General features: G+C 36.9%; 1 protein-coding gene across 5 annotated transcripts in view; it reads left to right on the top strand.

Moving 5' to 3' along the window:
• PLS1 (plastin 1) overlaps window positions 1–23,757 on the top strand; it is a 117,135-nt gene that overhangs the window by 57,788 nt on the left and 35,590 nt on the right. For 3 of the 5 annotated variants that reach the window (XM_082713104.1, XM_082713105.1, XM_082713107.1), the window contains exons 2-10: window positions 685–840; window positions 5,017–5,120; window positions 9,577–9,740; window positions 11,319–11,448; window positions 15,509–15,641; window positions 16,943–17,024; window positions 19,767–19,932; window positions 20,014–20,156; window positions 22,866–22,961. In XM_082713104.1, the coding sequence (XP_082569230.1) occupies window positions 5,051–5,120; window positions 9,577–9,740; window positions 11,319–11,448; window positions 15,509–15,641; window positions 16,943–17,024; window positions 19,767–19,932; window positions 20,014–20,156; window positions 22,866–22,961 (984 nt within the window). In that variant the 5' untranslated portion in view covers window positions 685–840; window positions 5,017–5,050. The remainder of the gene's footprint in view (window positions 1–684; window positions 841–5,016; window positions 5,121–9,576; window positions 9,741–11,318; window positions 11,449–15,508; window positions 15,642–16,942; window positions 17,025–19,766; window positions 19,933–20,013; window positions 20,157–22,865; window positions 22,962–23,757) is intronic. The other 2 variants (XM_082713103.1, XM_082713106.1) reach the window with 1 other exon arrangement.

Consider the following 23,757-nt stretch of genomic DNA (forward strand, 5'->3'; position numbering starts at 1 on the left):
AAAAGAGGAGGGTTGTGCTTTAAGAGAACAGTTGAAGAAGGGGAGGAGGATACGGGATACCATAGAGTTACATACTCCCAGAGATACTGCAGTGCTCTGACCTTTGATCCAAGGCAGTCTTTTTTTTTTTTTTTTTTAAGTTTTTATGTATTTGTTTGACAGCACTGGTAAGCAGAGAGGCAGGCAGAGAGAGAGAGAGAGAGAGAGGAAGGGAAGCAGGCTCCCCGCTGAGCAGAGAGCCCAATGTGGGGCTTGATCCCAGGACCCTGGGATTATGACTGGAGCTGAAGGCAAGAGGCTTTAACCCACTGAGCCACCCACGTGCCCCTTATCTATGTTCTTTAAAGCAAATTTATTTTGACTGTGATGCCTCATCCTGCCTGTGCAGTCAGGTTTTTCTCAGGTCCCTGGAATCTTTCCCTTAGGCTCTGTTGTCTGAGGTCTTCAACAGAGCAAAGGCTTGGAGGAAGCTTTTCTGTCCTTGGTCATTAGTCCTCAGTGTCCACCTGGGAAACGCCCATTGCTTATTCTGTGTGTCTCTTCCACAGAGATTCTGCTGCACCTTGTCTGTCCCTATCTTGGCCACCCCTGTGGTCACAGTCTTCCTTGATGGCATCCACAGATTTTTGTCCTTCCCCACCAGGGTAATTTCTCTCTCTCTCTCTCTCTCTCTTCCTCATCTAGTGGCTTCTCAGAGATGTCCTCCTCCCGCTGCCCCACTCGAAGCACACCCAGCCTAAGTAAATCCTAAGGAAGTTTGTACTTCGACCCACAGACTCAAGGAACCACAGATCCCAGGCTGGTTTTGCTTTCTGTGCTGCCAGCATCCTAAGACAAGAGGTAGTTATTGCCTTAGTTGAGGAGTGGGACTGGGAAGGCAGGGGAGGTGGAAAATAAACACAATTTGATATTTCAATGAATTATTCTGCCACAATAATATTAACTATTTGATTGTTTGGTAATGAAGTACTTAAAAAAAATTTTTCCCCATGTCCTGAGGGGCTTTGGGAAATTTTTTCCTGTTCAAATATATTCTTGTGCTATCTTTATTATTTTATTTACATACCATTTTTTACTGAGTTTAAAAGTTAAACAATTATATTATGAAATATTTAAAACAAAAATACTGAAAAGTACAGGAACAATTTAACCAATATTCATATACTTAATGCTCAGGTTGAACATAGGTTAAAAATTTTGTCATAATTGCTTTAAATTTCTTTTAAAAAATGTAATAAATTGACCTTCAGCCTCCAGCTGTGTCCCTTGCCTCCATCTCCATAGGACAACCAATATTCTGAGTTAGTGTGTCATTCCCATATATTTTTAAGTTTTACCACCTATATTTGGCAACATACACAACAAATTCAGTATTTTGGGTTTTTATAATTTATAATAATTGTGACATACACTCTATGTATCCTCTAGTACTTTGCTTTTTGCAATGACTGTGTTCTTAAGAAACAGATGTGGTTGATTTATTTAATGATATATACTCTATTGATTAAATAATCATGTATTCACCCATTATTCTAAAGAAAACAGGCATTTGCTTTAAAATAAAAATTTGCTCTAGGGGCACCTGGGTGGTGCAGTTGGTTAAGGGAGGGACTCTTGGTTTTGGCTCAGGTTGTAATCTCATGAATGTGAGATCAAGGCCTCTGTCAGGCTCTGTGCTCAGCATGGAGTCTGTTTAAGACTCTTTCTCTACCCCTCTCCCTCTGCACGCACATGCACACTCTCTCCTTCTCAAGTAAATAGATAAATCTTAAAAAAAAAAAAAGTAAGTATGCCCTTAAAATACAAATTTGATGAGCAGTGTAAGGATTTAGCAATTACTCATACTTAAGCATGACTTAAATTATCAATCTCTTTTTTAAAACTATCTGTGATGCTTGCAGTGAGAGAATAGGGATGTTAATTTACATGTAGAATTTAAGAGCTTGGAGGCACTAGAAACAGATTTGATTTTGAATCTCTTCTTTTGTCAGCCTTCCTTAGGTAAGTAATCTCTGCAACCCTTTAATTTACATTTAAGAGAGGATGCTGGTTCCATCAGCATAGTAAGCTTGTGTGTGAGGATGGTAGCAGAATTGCAGGCCCATTGAGAGCCCTCAGTAAATATTTGCCTTTATATTTTGTATTACTAGAGAAAGGGAAGTAAGGGAAGAAGGGAATTTTGGAAGATAGAGTAGGGGGCCAGCTGCCTCAGCTGGGTCAGCAGCTACCTCAAGAACTCTAGAATATCAGGTGATCGGGGATAGGACCACAATGGGAGGAAAGAAAACAGAATAGCTGGGAAGCCCAAAGGTGCCCGTGTAAATAGCTTTGGTCCCTCACATTTGGAAGATTTACGGTTGATTGAAAGGCATCAGAATCTTATTGGTCTCAGGGTTGTTCCTAATGCCTTTTCTCTGAAACTGTTCTAGATCCTATAAATTGGAAATGGCTGCTTAGACTAATCCTGCTAAAGCTTTTAAAGTTTCAGGGAGGTTAGAAATTCGAGGGAGGATAAAAGATTGGATTAAATTTTATCTAAATTGAGTTCGTCCTTAGAATATACTCCCTTAAGTTTCTAAATATATATTTGGTTGTGTTAGGATACGCTCGAGGATTAGGAGAGAGGATAAAAAAAGGCTTTAGTTGGTGAAAGAAAGTTTTTAAAATTATATGGGCTAAAAAAGGAAAAGCAGAGGAGGAAAGCAGTGTTGGAATTACTGAAGAAATACATGGTACACATCAAAATCTATGGGAAGGTATATCTATTTACAGAATTCAACATAACCTGCCCCATTGGGGGAATCACTGGTTAAGTGATAGTTTCCTAAAATTGCAAAGTAAATTCTCATAACTTCACTCTACAGTGTTTCAGGACTGCCAAGTTATATGCTTCATAAATATGAGTTGACTTAGCTAGAATTCTTTCCTCCAAAACTTTATAAATTTTACAGAGGCAGATTTCTTTTAAAATGTATATATTGGGGGCGCCTGGATGGCTCAGTGGGTTAAGCCTCTGCCTGCAGCTCAGGTCATGATCTCAGGGTCCTGGGATCCAGCCCCAAATCAGGCTCCCTGCTCAGTAGGGAGCCTGCTTCCCTTCCTCTCTCTCTGCCTGCCTCTCTGCCTACTTGTGATCTTTCTCTCTGTCAAATAAAAAAAATCTTTAAAAAGAAAAGTATATATTGGGGCACATGGGTGGCCCAGTCCGTTAAGTGTCTGCCTTTAGCTAAGGTTATGATCCTAGTGTCATTGGATCCAGTCCCACATTGGGTTCCCTGCTCAGCTGGAAGTCTGCTTCTCCCTCTGTTTCTGCTGCTCCCTCTGTCTCTGCTGCTCCCTCTTCTTGTTCTCTCTTTCTCTCTGTGTCAAGTAAATAAATGGAATCTTAAAAAAAAAAAAAAGGTATAACTTTCTTTAAAAAAAAAAATACAGGACACTTCATGAATTTTTGTTGAAAAAACTTCCTTGCACAGTAGCCATGCTAATTTTCTCTGAATTGTTCCAATTTCAGTGCTGATGAAACAAGCACTTAGGAGTGTATCTTGAAGATAGCTCTATATTTTTCTATTTCTCTCATTTAAATACCAAAGGACTTGAAGCAACTTTATTACTTATAAAAATAAAGCTTTTAAAAATAAGAAACATATTGTATGGGTAATTGGTTTCCCAATAAGTTTAAGTGCTAGTTTTGTCTAATTGTGGGAAAATAACAAGAGTTTATGTAATTAACAAATCACATAAATTCAAATAATCATGAGCAAAAAGAATAGAACCCCAGGTATATTTATCCTTTCAAATGTGAGTTAAACAGAAGGACTCTTAATTTGCAAGCCTTTCTGTGGAGTGCAGTTGGGAAGGTTGGATCACTGTGGGTTTTTTGTTTTGTTTTAAAGATTTTACTGACTTATTTGAGAGCAAAAGTGAGAGTGAGATCCTGGGATCATGATCTGAACCTAAGGCAGTTACTTAAGCAACTGAACCACTACCCAGGTGCCCCTTGGATCACTATTTATAAAACTTGAGGCAAGGGATAGAAACCATTTTGCATATGGGAAAGGATATGCAGGATGACCAAAACCACAGATTCAAAGCCAGCTGTGACAGAATTAGCATTTTGCAGACTAGGGAATTACGCTTAAAATTTCTAAATGATGTGTTTCATTTCTTTCAGCACAAAATAAGTATGCCTATAAATAGTTTTAACTATAGTGAAACATTCTAAAAGTGAGAAGTCAATAAAATTTTATTATTTTATTATTTAAGATGTAAGAAACTGCATCTGGGGAGTAAGATGAATTCCCTTTACCCCTTCATCAGCTCTGTTACTTGAGCTCTTAAGATTTTTTTTAAAAACAGAGTACAATTAGATAGTGGGCAGTAGTATGTTTTTTCAAACCCAAAGATTTAATTAAAACAGGCCCCAGAATAACTGTAAGATTCAGAAATCTGTCATTTTGAAAGAACACCAAAAATTCCTAAGCAAGATGATATATAGATCACAAATGACACATGAGCCATAATACTCTTCAAGGGCTTCACACAATATGATCTTGATGACCTTTAAATGATCAGTGAAAAATTTTAATGAATAAATTATATTTCAGAAATTACATGCTTACTTTCTTCTTTATGTGGACTTCAGTCATGTCTTAAAATTTTACTTTCTGACCACTTTCTTTACATTTATAAATGCTATACTTCTCTCAAACCTGAAATGTTTATTTTACTGAAATAGTGGGGCAAAATATAAATGAAAATTGTACAGGCTATTGAGCATCTATGCCCTGTATAAGCACAAGGTGTAAATGACAGGTGTTTCTTCCCCGTACTAACTCTTTTATTGTCTGGCCTACCTATTCTGGGAAACGGTGTTCCCGGAGTTCTGTTCCTTTTTGTTCCTTGTCAGCCAGACCTCTCAGGTGTTTTTTTCTAGACAGTGTACTGCCTATGTACTCTGTATCCCAGATAAAATTTTCCAAAGGGCTAATGTTCTTTTTATAACATTACTTTTTCTAGATATAAGGACCCGAAGGTAGTATTTTCTCCAGAGATGGAAAACAATACCACCGTCATTTCACGGGAGGAACTGGAAGAGCTACAAGAAGCATTTAATAAAATAGGTATGCTTGAGAAAAACTACTTATGACATTGCTATTCTGCTTGATATCAGACTTCCAGGAATGGAACAATACCTTTTGTTGGTTTTACTACCACTCATTTGCCCCTAGCTTTATTCCCCCCTCCTTTTTTCCTATCCAGGTTTTACTGGATTCATTCTTTCTTTCTGAAAGACAAACTAAGACTGGCTTAAATTTCTAGGAGAACTGGACTTTGAATTCTTTGATAATTTCCTGGCCTAAGGTAATCCAGGTTAATGAATGACAGCGTAACTGAATATGCCTAACATGATATCCTCATTACAGAGAGAAAATATAGAAACACTTCCTTGTTTATAAACTGAACTCTGGTCTTCATGCATGTGTTTGTCACTACCAATGACACTTTCTTACTTCATGCAGAATATTTTAAAATCTGAATATTGCTTTTAAAGGTCATATGTCCTAATTTCGTTCTTCCTCACACATAATTTTAAAAAAACCTTTGGGTTGTTTTTAAAGGCTGCATATCCTGGTTTTTCTTCTTTCACTTTTTAAAGCCATTCAGTGTTTTGTCTTTATGACATTATCATCTGACGGCTTTGTATTTTTCTTCCCAAAATATTCCCTCATACTCTGTTGGATTACAATTCTTCTGCACTTGGTTCCTAGGAAACCGGTGGCAAACAGGGATATAAATATTGTCTTTTGCTCTAGTCTGCAAAAGCATGCAAATGAAAGGTGAGCACAGTGAAAGGACATTGGAACTGTGACACCACTGCCCCTCCCACAGTAGGCTCCTTCTCTGGTACAGAAGAGCAATCCATGAGAAACAGTCAGATGGTAGACCAGAGAGGGTATATAATGATCACAGTTGGTCTCGTGCCTAGATTTCTCACAAACTTAGTGAATAACTACTAAAATTCATGTAGATGAAATGCAGTACAGAATGAATTTTAGAGACCAATAAAAAGAGAACAATTTCAGCTTTAAAAAGAAAGCTCTTAACCACCGCCCCCCCAAAGTAAAGCTGTTAAGACCTTATAACTTAACTTACAAATCATTGCTGTTAAGTAAAGTGAGTTGTACAAATCCCTGGGCTCTTCTACTTTTCTCTGCACAGTCATCTCCAGAGTAACTCAAACCTTCCACACACAGTCTACATGGTGGCTGAATTAGGCTCACAGTGAATGCCTTAATTCTGATCTTTTCTTTATTTTGAAGACGGTATATTTGTCAGTAGAGCATGGCATGAATATAATACGATTTCTAGAAGGTTATTAATAAATTTTATAGAGTATTGTATGCAGTGCCCAGAATCTTTTCAAGACAAAAGGCAATTTTTGGACTGGTCTGCTCATTTTGAGCATTCAAACAGAGGAAGTAATAGAAATGTCTCTCCTAGTTTGCTACTGCTGTTATTTTATAGTGCAGTTTGGTAGCTTGAACAGAGGTGCTACCTAAGTCTTAGTGAAATATGGATGAATGAGTAATCTGTTTTCTTTGTTTAGCTTTACTCCTTATGACTCATGGACATATAATCCTGCAATATTTATTTAATGATATTTTGAATAAATAATTCACTGATGGAACAAATCTGACAGCCAGATAATTTGCTCTATGTGAGGGCAGTGCTGACACTAGCACAATATGTACTAGCTTTTTATTGGCAAGATAAATTGCTACTTATTAACTCAGTATCGTGCCCATCCAACCTTACTACATGGGATATTTTTTGGGTCTCAAAAGTGAGATGACAGATTAAAATATTTGTCTTCTTTTTTTTCTTTATACATTTTGGTAAAATAGCATAACAAAACTTACTGTTTTAGTAACTTTTAAGTATACAGTTCAGTGACATTACATATATTCATGTTATTATGCAACCATACCACTATCTCTAGAACTTTATCTTCCCAAACCCATTAAATACCAACTCCTCATCTTGTACAACATTCTGTTTTATGTCTACATCACATTTGGTTGATCTATTCATCTGACGAAGGACACCTGAGTTGTTTCTACCTTTTTGCTATTGTGAATAATGTTGCTATGAACTTGAGTATACAAATATCTGTTCACATTTCTCCTTTCAGTTATTTTGTGTATATAGAAGTGGTATTGCTGAATAATATGGTAATTATAAGTTTAATCTTTCGAGGAACCATCATGCTGTTTTCTGTGGTGGCGTCACATCTTACAGTCCCGTCAGTAGTGCATAAGGGTTTCGATTTCTTCAAATCCTTGTCAACACTTATTATTTTCTGTTTAAAAAAACTTTTTTTTGTAATAGCCATCAAAAGTGTGAAGCAGTATCTCATTGTGGTTTTAATTTACATTTCCCTAATGTTTTGTGATGTTGAGCATCTTTTCATATGTGTATTGAACATTTGTATAACTTCTTTGGGAAAATGTCTCTTCATTCCTATTCAGTGTCTATTTCTTCTGCCCACTTTTTAATCAAGTTATTTATTTTTGTTGAATTATAAGAAAGTCTTGTTTCTTTTTAAACTCTAATCTTTATGATAATTTAACCTAAGCCTTGATTTCCTCATCTTTAAAATAAGAATTATATTATTAGCTACCTCAAGGTTGTTATAGGATTTTGTGAGATAAGTTCTTAACAAATCACGTGGCACAGAATATGTGCTTATTAAATGGTATTTATTATTTTTTTGTCACATCATACCCAAACCACAGAGGCCATAGGGATGGAGCTGGGATTTAAGCACACAGACTTACTCATCTTCAGAGCTCTAGCTCCTAAGTATTCTTGTTAGTATAGCATGGCAGTTAGTAAGTAAACAACTTTTCCTCAATCTTGCCTGTGAGGGTGGGGGAGATGAGCAGGAAGAGGGAGAGAGAAAATCTTAGGCGAGTTCCATGCCCAGCAAGGAGCCAGATGCAGGACTCAGTCTCATGACCCAGAGATCATGACCTGAGCCAAAATCAAGATTTGGACACTTAACCAACTGAGCCATCCAGATGCCCCTCAATCTTGTTTAGTTTATTTATTTATTTATTTAATCATATTTATTTTTAAATACTCTTTGCCATAGTACTGGTAAAGAAGTAAGCCAGGTAGTTTATTTGCCTATTTCAGAATTATAGGAAACAGTTCTAAACTTGTGATATATATATATATTTTTTTTTTCTTAAAGATTTTATTTATTTATTTGACAGAGAGAAATCACAAGTAGATGGAGAGGCAGGCAGAGAGAGAAAGAGAGGGAAGCAGGCTCCCTGCCGAGCAGAGAGCCCGATGCGGGACTTGATCCCAGGACCCTGAGATCATGACCTGAGCCGAAAGCAGCGGCTTAACCCACTGAGCCACCCAGGCGCCCCTAAACTTGTGATATATTAAATAATGATATTTTGCTCTAAGTTCAGAGAAAATAATATTATTATTGCAATATCAAGGTTTCTGACTGACTTTTGAGGTTATAGCAATATTTTAGTTATTGGTAGATTCTAGTTGAGAAACTTTCCATTGTTCTAAACTGTTAATTCTAAAACTTGTGTACAAGAGTTTAAAAGAAAAGTTTCTGTCTTTATTATTAAGTGAGTTATAGTGAGGATGGCTCTTTTATGGAGAGGAAAACATGAAATAGAGGAAACAAAGCAACTATTAGCAGATGAGTCAAGAAAGCCTATATAAGAAGGTGGATCCAGGCAACTAACCAAACAATCCAGAGCTCTGTTGCCAACTCTGGTTGGGAGTATTTTGTGTTGCCTTTGTTCTGTGTCAAGAAGTGATATCTAATCTCCAGGGAAAACCTTGGGAAGGGCACCTCAGTGATAACATGAAAATGCCTGGAAACCCATTTTCAAAAGTCCAAATACAGGTGTGAAATTATTTCTTGAATACTTAATGTCAAATTGACATCAAACATGATTCAGCCTACATAATGGTATCATAAATACATAATGAAGAAGCAATGAATTATTGACAAATGAAACAGAACTGCCACCAAGAGAAATGTATAGCAGAAATACCTTATTGTATTTAATACACAAACATGATACACATATTTTATACAGAATGTGAGACCTACAGATCCATTTTATAAGTTCTGTGAAGAAGTTAAAATTTGGGTGGGTGTTCCCTCATGACCATTGCTGCTGTTTCTTCTAGGTATCTGAGATTTGTCAATGCTTAGTTCTTTGAAATTTAGTCATATGCTAAGCCTGAGTTTTTCATCTGCCAGAGCAACGTTCATGCTCTTATACTTATGCTCATGTACTTAAAATACTCATGGAGTTCTAAATCTCTGTGGATAAAGTCCATCTCAATATGAGATTTTTGATAAAGTGCATAGACTACTTGTACAGTTCAGATACAAGAGAAAAGGTGACTGCAACTTGTGGAACAAACTGGAAAGTTTCTACCTGCCTGTGAATCTCCCACGAGGCCTGCGGGGTGTGCACCTCTGATGAAGAGTGCAAGTGATAGTTGACAGCTCATAATTTATCTTTACAGATATTGACAACAGTGGATATGTTAGTGACTATGAACTTCAGGACCTGTTTAAGGAAGCGAGCCTTCCTCTGCCTGGATACAAGGTGCGCGAGATTGTGGAGAAAATTCTAGCAGTTGCTGACAACAACAAAGATGGCAAAATCAATTTTCAAGAGTTTGTGTCAGTAAGTAATCCCTTCCTTTCCTGGTTACTGATCTTTTTGCTTTGAGCAAAATTTTAATAATGTCATCACTCTCTTTCATTAAATCTGGCTGCGGAGACCAGATAAAAGCACTGCTTTATAATGATGATGGTGATGGTAACAACTGTCCACAAATAATTCATAAAAGAAAGGGAAAAATTATTCTCAAGTTGTTGGAAGTCAGGCTTTGGCAGTCATAGCTCACGTGCTAATAAAACTACAGTTGAGTTCAGTGCTTATTGACTATCTGTGTACAGAATGTTTTAATGTCTCAGTACTTGGTCTTGAGAAATGGAATATTTTTTGGTGACTGACATAGCTAAGATATGGGAGCTATACTTCCTAGAAACTAATTATTTTCTTGTGATAAGTTAGACCTTCAGTTTCAGCAAATGTCACCAGGTAAATTTTGGTGCTAGCTATGATAGCATTGTTTCATTATTAAAGTACCTCAAGGCTCAGGGAACTGAACAGGATGAAAAATACAACATGACACAACCAACAAAAGAAAAATAGGTTGTAGAACCGAATATTGAATATCATGTATTTCAGACTCACTGGCTAAGAGGGATGGATGACTTGGCCACATTGCCTTTGCCACCTGCCCACTGAGCAAGGGCTGTCACTTCTTCCAGCACCACAACCATGACTGTATGTGTCATATGGAAATAGAACTTGGTGGTGAGGCTGGAGAACCCAGGGATCTCAGGGAACTTGTCCTGGGAGCTGTGAAGACTGAGCTGAGATCCGAAGAAAGATGTTAAACAGATCAAAGGGGTTGAGTGGGGGGACTGAATGATGTGTGAGGCCAGTGGAAGTGACAGCCTATTGTAGAGGCTCTGTGTGGCTTTAGGGATGGTAGATCTTCTCAAGCACTTGGAAAATGCTGAGTGTGAATAGGGCGAGATGGTAAGTGTATGGAATGCAGCTAGGGAAGTAAGTTGGGGTCAGGTCATGCGGGGTCTTGCAGAATTTTCATTTTTATCATAAGAGCAATAGGAAGCCAGTGATGTAGGAAGAAGAGAGTGTGAAGTCACATGATCAGATTCAAAATTTTTAAAATGCACTCTGGCTGCTGCTTGGAGTACTGATTAAATTCAGTCTAGCCAATCATGAGAGTGATTGAAAGAGGGTATTTCTCCAAGCCTCTCTTATTTCCTACAATATCTGACTTACTGATTTTAAAACATATATACATTTGCAATGCTCAGACAGGAAAATAATCCTCATTAAAGCATTAAAAATCTTTGTCACGTAGTGAGTTATTCTTTAGTTTTCAAAAGGCACGACAAAATGTTGTGGCAAGCACAGGAGAATAATTTCAGTGTATTTAATTTAAGCTTAATTATAACGAAATTTCTTCTAGTGTTTGGAGTGCAAATGTTTGGACATTTTGTATGCTGGGTAAAATGACACAAGAGCTAACCAATAAGGGTGAGAGTACCTGATTAGGATTTCTTTTGATATCATTCCAAATAAAGAAGTCTAAATAATTATCTGTCACATTGTAAGGTTTGTTATGATTGGTCAAGGTTCAATTTTACTTATATTCCATTCCAGCTGATACAAGAGTTAAAAAGCAAACACATCAGCAGGACATTCCGCAAAATAATTAATAAGAGAGAAGGAATTACTGCTATTGGAGGAACCTCATCCATTTCCAGTGAGGGCACACAGCATTCTTACGCAGGTAACCTGCCAATCTAAATTTGACCTTTCAGTCACTGATTCATTCACTAAGTGTGATATTTCATCAAATCTAAGATGCCATTCATTTGCAATTCATACCGTTGTTTTATGTACCATTGAGGGAAAATCAGACTAAACTATAGTGTGCCATCAAATTTGAAATGCATCTCAATTTTAGAGGTGTCAGGATGAAAAATCATAGAATCAGTGAAATCACTGATTTCCTACCACGTGTCAGGCACAGCACACAAGGAGATTAGAAACAACAAAATAGAAATTGTTTATATTTCGGCATTGAATATGTTCATTCATGAACTCTGAATGGATTTTTCATCCTGACTGGTGAGTTGGGTATATTTTTAGACCCAACCTAGGAATTTGTTGAGAGGTTTATTTCTAGGACATTTCCCTTACATTTTCCAGGAGCTGAGATTCCTGAATCATCTTTTATCAAGCAACTAGGTGACTAGAGAGCACAGAATCTGATTTGCTAGATCTGATAGAATCATTGGAATGTTGCCCAATGGGAAATCCTAAGATGAGAGGTCTTACCATGTTAAGCTTACTTTTTACTTTTTGTGGTCAAGATGTTTGAGAAGCTTTGGTCAAGTTCATTTTGCTTATATTAAAATAAGTAGAACTTGATTTTTATTTTATTTTAAAAGATTTTATTTATTTGTTAGAGAGAGAGAGAGGGAGAATAAGCAGGGGGAGGGGCAAAGGGAGAGAGAGAAGCAGACTCCCCACTGAGCAGGGAGCTCGAGAGGGGACTCAATCCAGGAACCCTGGAATCATGACATCCCTGAACTGTGCTTTTTAAATTATTGATTTAACTGTAACCTTTTCTCCGTTTTCCTCTGAGATCTGAATCTGTTAATTATCCTCTTGATTCTCTTCCTTTCAGCTGGATTTTTCTGTAACAGTTTACTCACACTTCTCCCACCCATTTTAAGTTTTTTCTACCCTTTTCCAGAAATGTGGTAAAGGCAGTGAACTATAACTGCTACCTTCATTTTTTGAAAGGGGTTCACTCCTTAAGTCCATTTCTGCCTACCCATTCATATGAAACGTCTTCTTCAATTTTTAAATCTTTTTATTGAGATATAATATGCATTTAGCAAAGTGTTATAATTCTTAACTGGACAGCTCAAGGAATTTTTACATGTGTCAACATCCTGTACCTACATCTATGTAGATGCCACCAGATCAAGAGAAAATATTTCATCACCCTCAATTGCTCCTTCATGCCTCGAACGGTAACTATTTCTTCCCAGAGGGGACCACTTTTCTGACATCTGTCACCATAGATTCTTCTTTTTTTACTGATTTGTTGGAGTATAAGATGCACACAGTAAGAACATAAAGTGTACTATTTTTACGTGTGTGGCTTGATGACTTTTTAATACATGAATATGTAAATGTGTAAATTGTTATCCATGTAACTATTATCTTGAACGAGGTATGGAACATTTAATAGCTTTTTTTTTTTTTAAGATTTTATTTATTTATTTGGCAGAGATCACAAGTAAGCAGAGAGTTAGGCAGAGAAAGAGGGAGAAGCGGGCTCCCCACGGAGCAGAGAGCCTGATGCAGGGCTCAGTCCCAGGACCCTTAAGATCATGACCTGAACAGAAGGCAGAGGCTCAACCCACTGAGCCACCCAGGTGCCCCCACTTAATACCTTTTTAAAAAGAGCAGCTTTATTGAGATATAATTGAGATGCCATGAAATTCACCCTTTGAAAATGTGCAGTTCAGTGGTTTTTAGTATATTCACAGAGTTGTATGGTCATCACCACCATCTAATTTTGGAATACTTTCATTACGCTAAGGAGAAACACCATGCTCATTAGCAGACCCTCCTAATTTCTCCCTTCCCGCAGCCTCTGGCAACCAGTGATCTACTTTGCCTCTTGTGGAAATTTCCTGTAAATGAAATCATAGAGCAGTGGCCTTTCACTTGACTGGCTCCCTCACTGGCATAACATTACCTCTTGTGATATATATTATACTGCATTCTTTTTATTGCCATACACTATTTTCTTCTATGAATAGCATCACATTTTGCTTATTCTTTCATCAGCTGATAGACATTTGGGTCGTCTGGACTATTCTTAATACTGCTGTATGAGCACTTTGGTATACATTTTTGTGTGAACATAGGTTTTAACTTATCTTAGGTATATACTTAGGAGTAGAATTGCTAGGGCTTTTTGTAACTCTGTGTTTAATATTTTTAAAAACGACCAAACTGTTTTTAAAGTGGTTGCACGATTTTGCATCCCCACTAGCAATGTTTGAAAGTCCAAATTCTTTATATTCTCATCAACACTTGTTATTGTCCCTTTTGTTTATTATGGCCATCTTAGCCGTTGTGAAGTATTCTCTCATTCCTGGTTCCTATACCTGGAACATCTTTCCTTTTTCTCCGCATCTTAAAAATCTGTCTTCAAAAAAAAAAAAAAATCTGTCATTCAGATTGTACCTTCTCAGGGCAGCTGGATGGCTCAGTTGGTTAAGTGTCTGCCTTTAGCTCAGGTTATGATCTCAGGGTCTTGGGATTCAGCCTTGCTTGGGGCTCCCTGCTCAGTGGGGAGTCTGCTTGTCTTTCTGCTCCTCCCCTCTCTCTCAAATAAGTAAATAAAATCTTAAAAAACAATCAAACACATTGTACTTTCTCCATAAAGCCTTTTCTTGACCACCCCCCAACTGGAAGTGATTCTTCTGTTCTTTAAATTCTCTAAAACCCTGCCTATATCTCTTATGGTCTGTTTATTTCCCTTATTTTGGGTTTCTTTGTATATCTTTTTTTTATCATTACACTAAGAAGTCCTTGATGGTAAGGTACAATATTCTAGTGACCTTTAAATTCCTAGGTTCTAAGTCTCTGAGTAGGTATGTTTGGTGAAGCAAGAAGTTAAAAAGGCAGATTATGATATGTACAAAAGATAAATATTAGTAAATGTGTCTTTTTGATATTGTATATGTGTGTGTGTGTGTCTGTGTGATGGCTTACATTTTGGGAGTGCCTGTCAAATATGCCCTTATAAAATTACTTAATTCTAGGAATTGGGGCAGTTTGGCTCACTATATGCTACTCTGTGATAGAAATGGGAATTATTTTCTTTGAAGATTTGGGTTGTTAAATCATTTTTATATTTGCAGAGTAATAATAAAGCCATGGAACATTTTTCTTTCAAGTTTCTTTCTATTTTCCCAACTGCTTAGCTCAATAACTTTTTCGGCCTAAAGATCAATGTGCCCACACCAGAAACCATGTATTGAGAAGTTGAGGACGCAGGTGGCTGAGAGTAGAGTTGGTATCTAGATTTGTATCAGTCTTCTTGTAGTAGAAATTCCACAGAAATGGAGGTGGTTCATTCATTCAGATAGCTCTTGACTGAAATTAGTATTTCTGTTATAAGCCCCAAATCACAACTCCGTACATTTTGGTGGGGGTTGTGGAATTTATTGCTGTGGAAATCTGATGCTTGTATTTTTTTTTTAATTTTTTAAAAAGATTTAAAAAAAATTTATTTAACAGACAGAGATCACAAGTAGGCAGAGAGGCAGGCAGAGAGAGAAGGGAAGAGAAGCGGGCTTCCCGCTGAACAGAGAACCCGATGTGGAGCTCCATCCCAGCACCCTGGGATCATGACCTGAGCCGAAGGCAGAGTCTTTAACCCACTGAGCCACCCAGGCACTCCTGATGCTTGTATTTTTAAATCCTGGTGTGTGTGCCTGATCTGACCACTCATGGTTGGCTTCTGATTGATTAGCTTTCAGAAGCAATATATTTTAGTAAGGATTTTAGAATCAAATCAAATACTTACTGTGCTTGTTTAAGCTGTGTACCATACTGTTTCCTAAAACATCAGATGAAAAAATGGAACAAATTCCCCTTTCTCCTTAAATCCTTATGCCCTCTTAAGCCTGGTATTATTTTAGCAGAGCTTTAATAATAACCATTTATTATCTTTGAACAGAAGTTAAAAAGTATGTCTCTGTAGTGTGGTTAATTTTGTGAAATTTGGTTTGCTGATGAAGATTTTCTCTTTTCAGAGGAAGAAAAAGTAGCTTTTGTTAACTGGATCAACAAAGCCCTGGCGGATGACCCTGACTGTAAACATCTCCTACCCATGAATCCCAGTGATGGCAGCCTTTTCAGATCACTTGCAGATGGTATCCTTCTTTGGTGAGTTGAACATTAGGTTAAGGGAAATACGTTCTTCCTCTTTCCATTGATGAGCATTCAGTAAAAACTACAACTCAGGGAACGAGTAGCTATATTGGTATTGAAGAATTTATATTACACGGAAAATTAAGTAAGGGTGCTTTCCAAAATTTTTCTCCAAATGCAGTCTCTTAGTTTTCTCATGCCTTTTCTATTTCCTTATTGATATCAAGCCAGTTTTGAGTTATTCCTCTGATGTATTTAAAAATGTTCACAGGGTTTCTTTTTTCACTTTCAATAAGGAATTATTGACTGGGACAGGAACATGAGGAAATGTAAGAGAAAGATACATCTCATTTTGCTTAAATGAAATTAATGCTTAAAATCAGGCTTGTCATACCCTTGGCTCCTTGCAGTATGTTTCTGCTCATTAGCCTGTAAACTCTTTAGGGGCATGTCTTTCTCTGTGGTGTCTACTATAGTCCCAGTATACTTCTTTGTACAAAGGAGGTGTCTTTTTTTTTTTTAATAAAAATTTAGAAAAATTACAAATAAGAACATTTTTGTTCTTATTACCCATAATTGGCTATTATTAATGTTCTGGCATGTTTCTTTCAGTCTTTTTTTCTGTGTTTTTACTTAAAAAGAAAAAAAAAAGCTCCAACCTACTCACAAGTACAGGATATTAGTTTTTAAATAACATGTAAAATATACCTTGACTTCCACCTACAGTTCTAATCTCTTTTTCTGATCTTCAGAGTAAATTCCTATTACAAATTGAATTGGTATTTTCCTATCTCTATTTTAAAATATAAAATATGTTCTAAAATTTGGAGATAAATTTTACCACAATTTCTCTTAAAATGTTTGTGGTATTGAAATCTTAGAAAGCCCATGTGTCTGACTCTTTCTGCAACAACAGTAATTTTGACACTATTGCTGCTACTTTATGGAACGTGGATTCTTGAGAGTTTGTTTTTTACATTTCAGACTGCTGAATGTTGATGATCATTAAATAGAGACAGGACTCACATAAAGAAAATGCAAGACAGTTTAAAAATATTATGAGGAAACACTAAGATTACTATTGGAATGAGAAATATTCCGTAACCTAAAACGGAATTTGTTTTAGGTTACGGAATATTTCTAAGATTTTAAAAAGTAAGTCCCTGACATGAATCACAGTATATTTTAAAGAGGTGGATTGTTATAACTGTTTTGTCTACTTGCAAAAACAAACTAAAAAGTCTTAAATAATTTAGCTTAAATTATTTATCTTAAACTGGGAGTCTTAAGCTTAATTATTGCCATTTTCTCTGTAGCAAAATGATCAACTTATCTGAACCAGATACAATTGATGAAAGAGCCATTAATAAGAAAAAGCTCACCCCTTTCACTATTTCTGTAAGTATTTGCCCTTTGCTAATGATCATGTTACTGTGTTGTAAAGTGTAAGGCCTTTATTACTGGGTTCTCAGGCCCGAGTAAAACTTTTTTTACTCCACAATTGTACTGAGAAATAATTGACATATTTCACTGTGTGAGGTTAAGGCATACAGTGTGATGGTTTGATTTGCATATATTGTGAAGTGATTATTATAATAGGTTCAGCTAACATGCACATTCTTATTTAGGTACAATAAAAAGAAAAGAGAGAAAAAGGACAAAAATTTTCTCCTTGAGATGAGAACTCATAGGACCTACTCTCTTAACACCTTTGCTACATACCATACAGCGGTGTTAGCTAGTCATCTTGTTGTACATGACATCTCTAGTACTTAATTATCTTAAAACTGCAAGTTTGTATTCTTTTGACCACCTTCCTCCAGTTTTTCCTCTTCCCACTCTTTGCCTCTGGTAACCCCAAGTCTGATCTCTTTTTCTATGAGTTTGGTAATTTTTGCTTTGTTTTGTTTTACATTTCACATATGAGTGAGGTCATATAATATTTATCTTTGTCTGTCTGACTTATTTCACTTAGCATAATGCCTTCAGGGTCCACTCATGTAGAATGTCAAATTTAACATAATTTCAGTTGCCTATAAAAACTAGGCTTTATTAAATAGAAATTCATCTGTATTTTGTACTGAATGAAATAAAGATTCAAAGTGCTTTGAATGAGGGTGCCTGGGTGGCTCTGTTGAGTAAGCATCTGACTTGATCTTAGCTCAGGTCTTAATCTTGGTGTTAATGGATTCAAGCCCCAGCGTGGAAGCCAGTTAAAACAGACAAGCAAACAAACATTGTTCAGAGTGCTTTGGATGAACTTTACTTAAGATACTAGTATTCAGGTTATATTATTGTAATCATTGAGTTGCTTTTATTAGTAAGTATTTTCTTGATGCTGTTGTTCTTGGTGAAAATAAGAGCACTGTATAGTTTTACCCCATATTTTACTATTTCATAGAATTTGAACTATTCTTTTTAGCTATATTATTCTGTAGTCAGCTTCTCCGTTCAGGTCTTGTTAAAGTGTAGGAGTCTATAGTCACCACATTATAAAATAGTCACCCCTCAAAATCTCTAGAGCAGGGCCAGGTATCAACAGATACTAAGTACTTACTGTGGCAGTCACTGTTCTAAACAACTGCATGAATTATCTCTCTGAATTTTCCTGGCACCTTTAAAATACAGTGGATACTACAGTTTTACAGATGAGAAAACTGAGGCACTAAGAGGTTACTCGGTGGCAGAACCAGGATATGATTCCCAGTGATCCCTCCTTTCTCTTGACAAATATAACCCTTAATTTTACACTTGATCTTAGCCAAAAGGCCGAGAAGCGATAACCCTTAATTTTGCTAAAGTTTTTAAGCCTCTTTTATAAGGAAGCTACAACCTTAGTGCCATGGTACATGGTGAGTCCTGGAGTATCCAAGGGGATACTCCCATTTCCTGTATCTTTGAGAAGTATGAATTGGATGTTGACTAACATGGCTTTCTTGTCTCCCGCTATTGCATATTCCTAGCAGAAACTACCATTCTTGAAGAAGCACATTTCTGATTGCAATTGCCATAGGTTTATTTTCTTTCACATCTTGTGTCAGGATGCTTTGCTTAATGTCTAGAATGTTGAAAATATTCATACGTCTTATTTTAGGATATATGTGTCACATAACTTTTTATGGCACTGACTCTGAAATACAGCATTTATCAGTGCTGTACAAATCTATTGTCTGGTTTTACTTTTAATATTTTAATGTTGTACATTAACTTTTAATGTTTTACTTTTACTTTTTTTTTTTTTTAAGATTTTATTTATTTATATGACAGAGAGAGATCACAAGTAGGCAGAGAGAGAGAGAGGAGGAAGCAGGCTCCCTGCTGAGCAGAGAGCCCGATGCGGAACTTGATCCCAGGACCCTGAGATCATGACCTGAGCCGAAGGCAGCGGCCTAACCCACTGAGCCACCCAGGCGCCCCTTACTTTTACTTTTAATGGTTTTACTTTTTAATGTGTGAATGCAGTGCATTAAAGAAAATAAGGAAAAAATATTCTGTAGCTGTTTTGCAATAACTACAGGATGGGTCTGAGGGAGCTAAAACTTTTACAATTTTTTTTAGAGACGACATTCTTCCAATATGAGTAGGTGGTAATAGTGTAGATCGTTAGGAGGCTTGAAAGAGTATACTAATGTAGAATGAAAGAAGATCTCTGGGAAGGAGCAAAGTGTTACTGTGGATATTAAATCTATCTTGTTTTTTTAGTAATTTTAGAGCTCTGGGAATAGATTGGCTAGAATACTACCAGTTTCCCATGAAACTTTATCCAAAAGAAGCCTCATTCATTTATAAAAGGTTGTAAAGTTGTGATAATATCGGTTTTTTTGTTTTTTTTTTTGTTTTTTACCTCATGATGATGGGTTTATGTAGTATCATGATGTACAAAAGAAGAGAAATACGAAGGGATGAAAATGACGTACAGTAACTATGAAAGCAAGGGAATGAGATCAAGTAGTAAAGTCCTGGTTAAAGCTATGAGGTTGTTTTTTTTTTCTTTTGTAGTAGTATTTTGCTTGTATAAATACTACTTGTGTTTCAAAATCTGAATTTTCACAATCTTTTGTTTCTTATTTACCTTCGCAACTTGTCAGTAAGACTTTGGAAAGTACTTTCTCACAGGTAATTTTCTTTGTGGCAATTCAGGAAAACTTAAACCTAGCCCTGAATTCTGCCTCAGCCATTGGTTGTAGAGTGGTCAACATTGGGGCCCAGGATCTCAAAGAAGGAAAACCTCACTTGGTCTTGGGACTTCTCTGGCAGATCATCAAAGTTGGTCTTTTGGCTGATATTGAGATTTCTAGGAATGAAGGTAAGATCATCAAAAATATTTGCTTTTCATTAACATATACTTACTCTGGGAAGAATTTACATTTTATTGTTTTCCTTTCAGCTCTGATTGCATTGCTAAATGAAGGTGAGGATCTAGAAGAGCTGATGAAGCTTTCTCCAGAGGAATTACTGCTGCGATGGGTGAACTACCATCTGACCAATGCAGGATGGCGCAACATCAAAAACTTCAGCCAAGACATTAAGGTTTATATTTTAATGTTCATAACTGTGATATAAAAGAAAGATGTAGAATGTAAAAAAAAAAATCAAAACATGTTCAAAATTAATTTCAAACTGAAGTTTAATGCATAAGGCCAAAGTGTAAAAAAATGAAATTTTGCATTTCTCTGTCTGAGGTGGATCTTCCGATTATAATTGCAAAATCTTTTTATTAAAAAAAAAAACTGGTTTAAATGGCTGGTTACCAGAAGGGAGGTGGATGGGGGGATGGATGAAATAGGTGATGGGGATTAAGCAGTGTTGAGCACCGGCTGTTGTTTGGAAGTGCTGAATCACACTGTATTGTACACCAGAAACTAGCATTACAGTGTGTATTAGCTATCTGCAATTCAAATAAAATCTTAAAAAATATAAAAAGGACAAAATCTTCTTTTGCAATGAAGAAAAACTGGTTTACTGGTATTTAAGAAGAAATATAGCTTGGCTGTGCGGAGATACTAGCCCTAGCAGATTAAAGCATTCCTTCCCATTTTATATGCCACAAAGAGATTAAATTATAATGAGGAGGTCAGTCTATTAATTTGGACTGAGAATTTGTCTGTTCACTGGACTAGAGGTCGTTGTGGGCCTGACCAGTTCAATACTCTTACTCCCACTTTGCCAATAACAAGCTAACAGGAGACCAGATGTCTGAGGGCACAGGGAATCAGTAGACAAAGGAATTCTTCAGGTATGATTTTCAACCAAAATGGCTTGAAATACTTCCCTCCCTTATCAGAAGAGCTTGTCAAGGAGCCTGTGACATTCAGTGTGCCTAACAGTTCTTCCATGGTCACTCCCTAGACATGCACTGGCATACTTGGTCCCTGTGTCTCCCTCTTCTCTATGCTTTTTTCCCCACCCAGACTAATCAGCATTGGCATTTATTTGTATTTTCTCTCTAGATATATTAACCCCTTCAGTCAGACTATGTTCTTGTCATAATGGGCTTAGATGACAATCTCTTTGAAGTGACATTATATTTCTCTGCTTTCAGTTATTATATGCTCATTTAAATATATATTTTGGGGGGCTCTCTTATTTTAAAATTCAGTTTATCAGATACTTATTAAACCCCTCCTATGGGGTTGTATGCCAGGTATAGGGGATGTGAAGATTTAGCTCTTAAGAAGCTGACCGGTTATACAGGGAGATAAACATCTAGGAGACAGATAATTCATTTATCTATTGCTATATAACAAGCCACTCAGAACTTAATAGCTTAAAATGACAATATCGTGGCTAGCTAGTGCTTCCTCATAGCGTGATCATTTCAGATAGCTGGACTTCCTCCATGGAGACTCACTTCAAGAGGGAGGAAGCAGAAGCTCCTAGGGCTTGGGCTTGGGAGCCCCAGTACCTCACTTGCCCGGCATTCTGTTGTTCAGAACAGGTCACAGGGCCAGTCTGAGTTAAATGGGGGAAGGCTTCCAGAAGTTAATACTTCACCCTCATCTTTTTTTTTATTAATTATTTTTATTAACATATAACGTATTATTTGCCCCAGGGGTACAGGTCTATGAATTGTCAGGCTTACACACTTCACAGAACTCACCATTTCACATACCCTCCCCAATGTCCATAATCCAACCACCCTCTACATAACCCCCTCCCCCTGGCAACACTCAGTTTGTTTTGTGAGATTAAAAGTCTCTTATGGTTTGTCTCCCTCCCATTCCCATCTTGTTTCATTTTTTCCTTCACTACCCCCCCAAACCCTCACTCTGCTTCTCAAATTCCTCATATCAGGGAGATCATATGATAATTGTATTTCTCTGATTGACTTATTTCATTCAGCATAATACCCTCTAGTTCCATCCACGTTGTTGCAAATGGCAAGATTTCATTTCTTTTGATAGCTGCATAGTATTCCATTGTATATATATACACCACATCTTCTTTATCCATTTGCCTGTTGATGGACATCTAGGCTCTTTCCATAGTTTGGCTATTGTGGACATTGCTGCTATAAACATTCGGGTGCATGTGCCCCTTCGGATCACTACATTTGTTTCTTTAGGGTAAATACCTGGTAGTGCAATTACTGGGTCATAGGGTAGTTCTATTTTCAACTTTTTGAGGAACCTCCATGCTGTTTTCCAGAGTGGCTGCACCAGCTTGCCTTCCCACCAATAGTGTAGGAGGGTTCCCCTTTCTCTGCATCCTCACCAGTATCTATCATTTCCTGGCGTGTTAACTTTAGCCATTCTGACTGGCGTGAGGTGATATCTCATCGTGGTTTTTGATTTGTATTTCCCTGATGCCGAGTGATTTTGAGCATTTTTTCATGTGTCTGTTGGCCATCTGGATGTCTTCTTTGCAGAAATGCCTGTTCATGTCCCCTGCCCATTTCTTGATTGGATTATTTGTTCTTTGGGTGTTGAGTTTGATAAGTTCTTTATATATTTTGGATACTAGCCCTTTATTTGATATCTTGACCCTAATCTTAATGGATGCTTGGGAGTATTGATAAATGAAAAGGTGAGGAAAGGTATTCCAGGTATAGGGAATGGTGTTGCTAGAAGCTGTGAGGTGTGATACCAGCATAGTGCATTCAGGAGCCTGTTGGTAAGAAGTTACTAAGTTATTCCATTCTTTAAGACAAGGACAATTTCTTCAGTTTGATACTATTTTCCTAAATCAAATGATGATTTTATTCATTTAAAAAATTCTATTTCATGTCTTTCCTTGAAGGATTCAAGAGCCTATTTTCATCTGCTTAATCAGATTGCACCTAAAGGTGAACAGGGTGATAAACCTGCCATTGCCATTGACCTTTCAGGATTTAATGTAAGTACAGTTTTTTTTTTTTTTAAGATTTTATTTATTTATTTGACAGACAGAAATCACAAGTAGACGGAGAGGCAGGCAGAGAGAGAGAGGGAAGCAGGCTCCCTGCTGAGCAGAGAGCCCGATTAAGTACAGTTTTTAATTAAAGATTTTTTTATTTTTTAAAAAATAAGTTTTTTTTAAATAAATTTTTTTTAATTTTTTTACCATTTTAACTATGTTTAAGTACACGGTTCTTTTTTTTTTTTTTTAAAGATTTTATTTATTTATTTGACAGATAGAGACCACAAGCAGGCAGAGAGGCAGGCAGAGAGAGAAGAGGAAGCAGGCTCCCTGCCAAGCAGAGAGCCCGATGTGGGGCTTGATCCCAAGACCCTGGGATCATGACCTGAGCTGAAAGCAGAGGCTTTAACCCACTGAGCCACCCAGGTGCCCAAGTGCACGGTTCTTTGGCATTAAGTACAATTGCAGTGTGTACAACCATCACCACTATCCATCTCTAGAATTTAAACTTAAGGAAAATTTTAAACATAATAAAACAATTCACACACTCAGTATAATGAACTACCCTGTGCTCATCCTCCAGGTTCAACAACTATCAACTCATAATCAGTCTTTAGTCATTTATCACCTATCCTTCCTCTCCTGTGGTTTTTTTTTTTTTTTTTTTTGAAGAGTTTATTTATTTATTTGACAGACAGAGATCACAAGTAGGCAGAGAGACAGGCAGAGAGAAAGGAAGGGAATCAGGCTCCTTGCTGAGCAGAGAGCCTGATGTGATGTGGGGCTCCATCCC

Source organism: Mustela nivalis (genome assembly GCF_964662115.1).
Source record: "Mustela nivalis genome assembly, chromosome: 1".
Lineage (NCBI taxonomy): Eukaryota > Metazoa > Chordata > Mammalia > Carnivora > Mustelidae > Mustela > Mustela nivalis.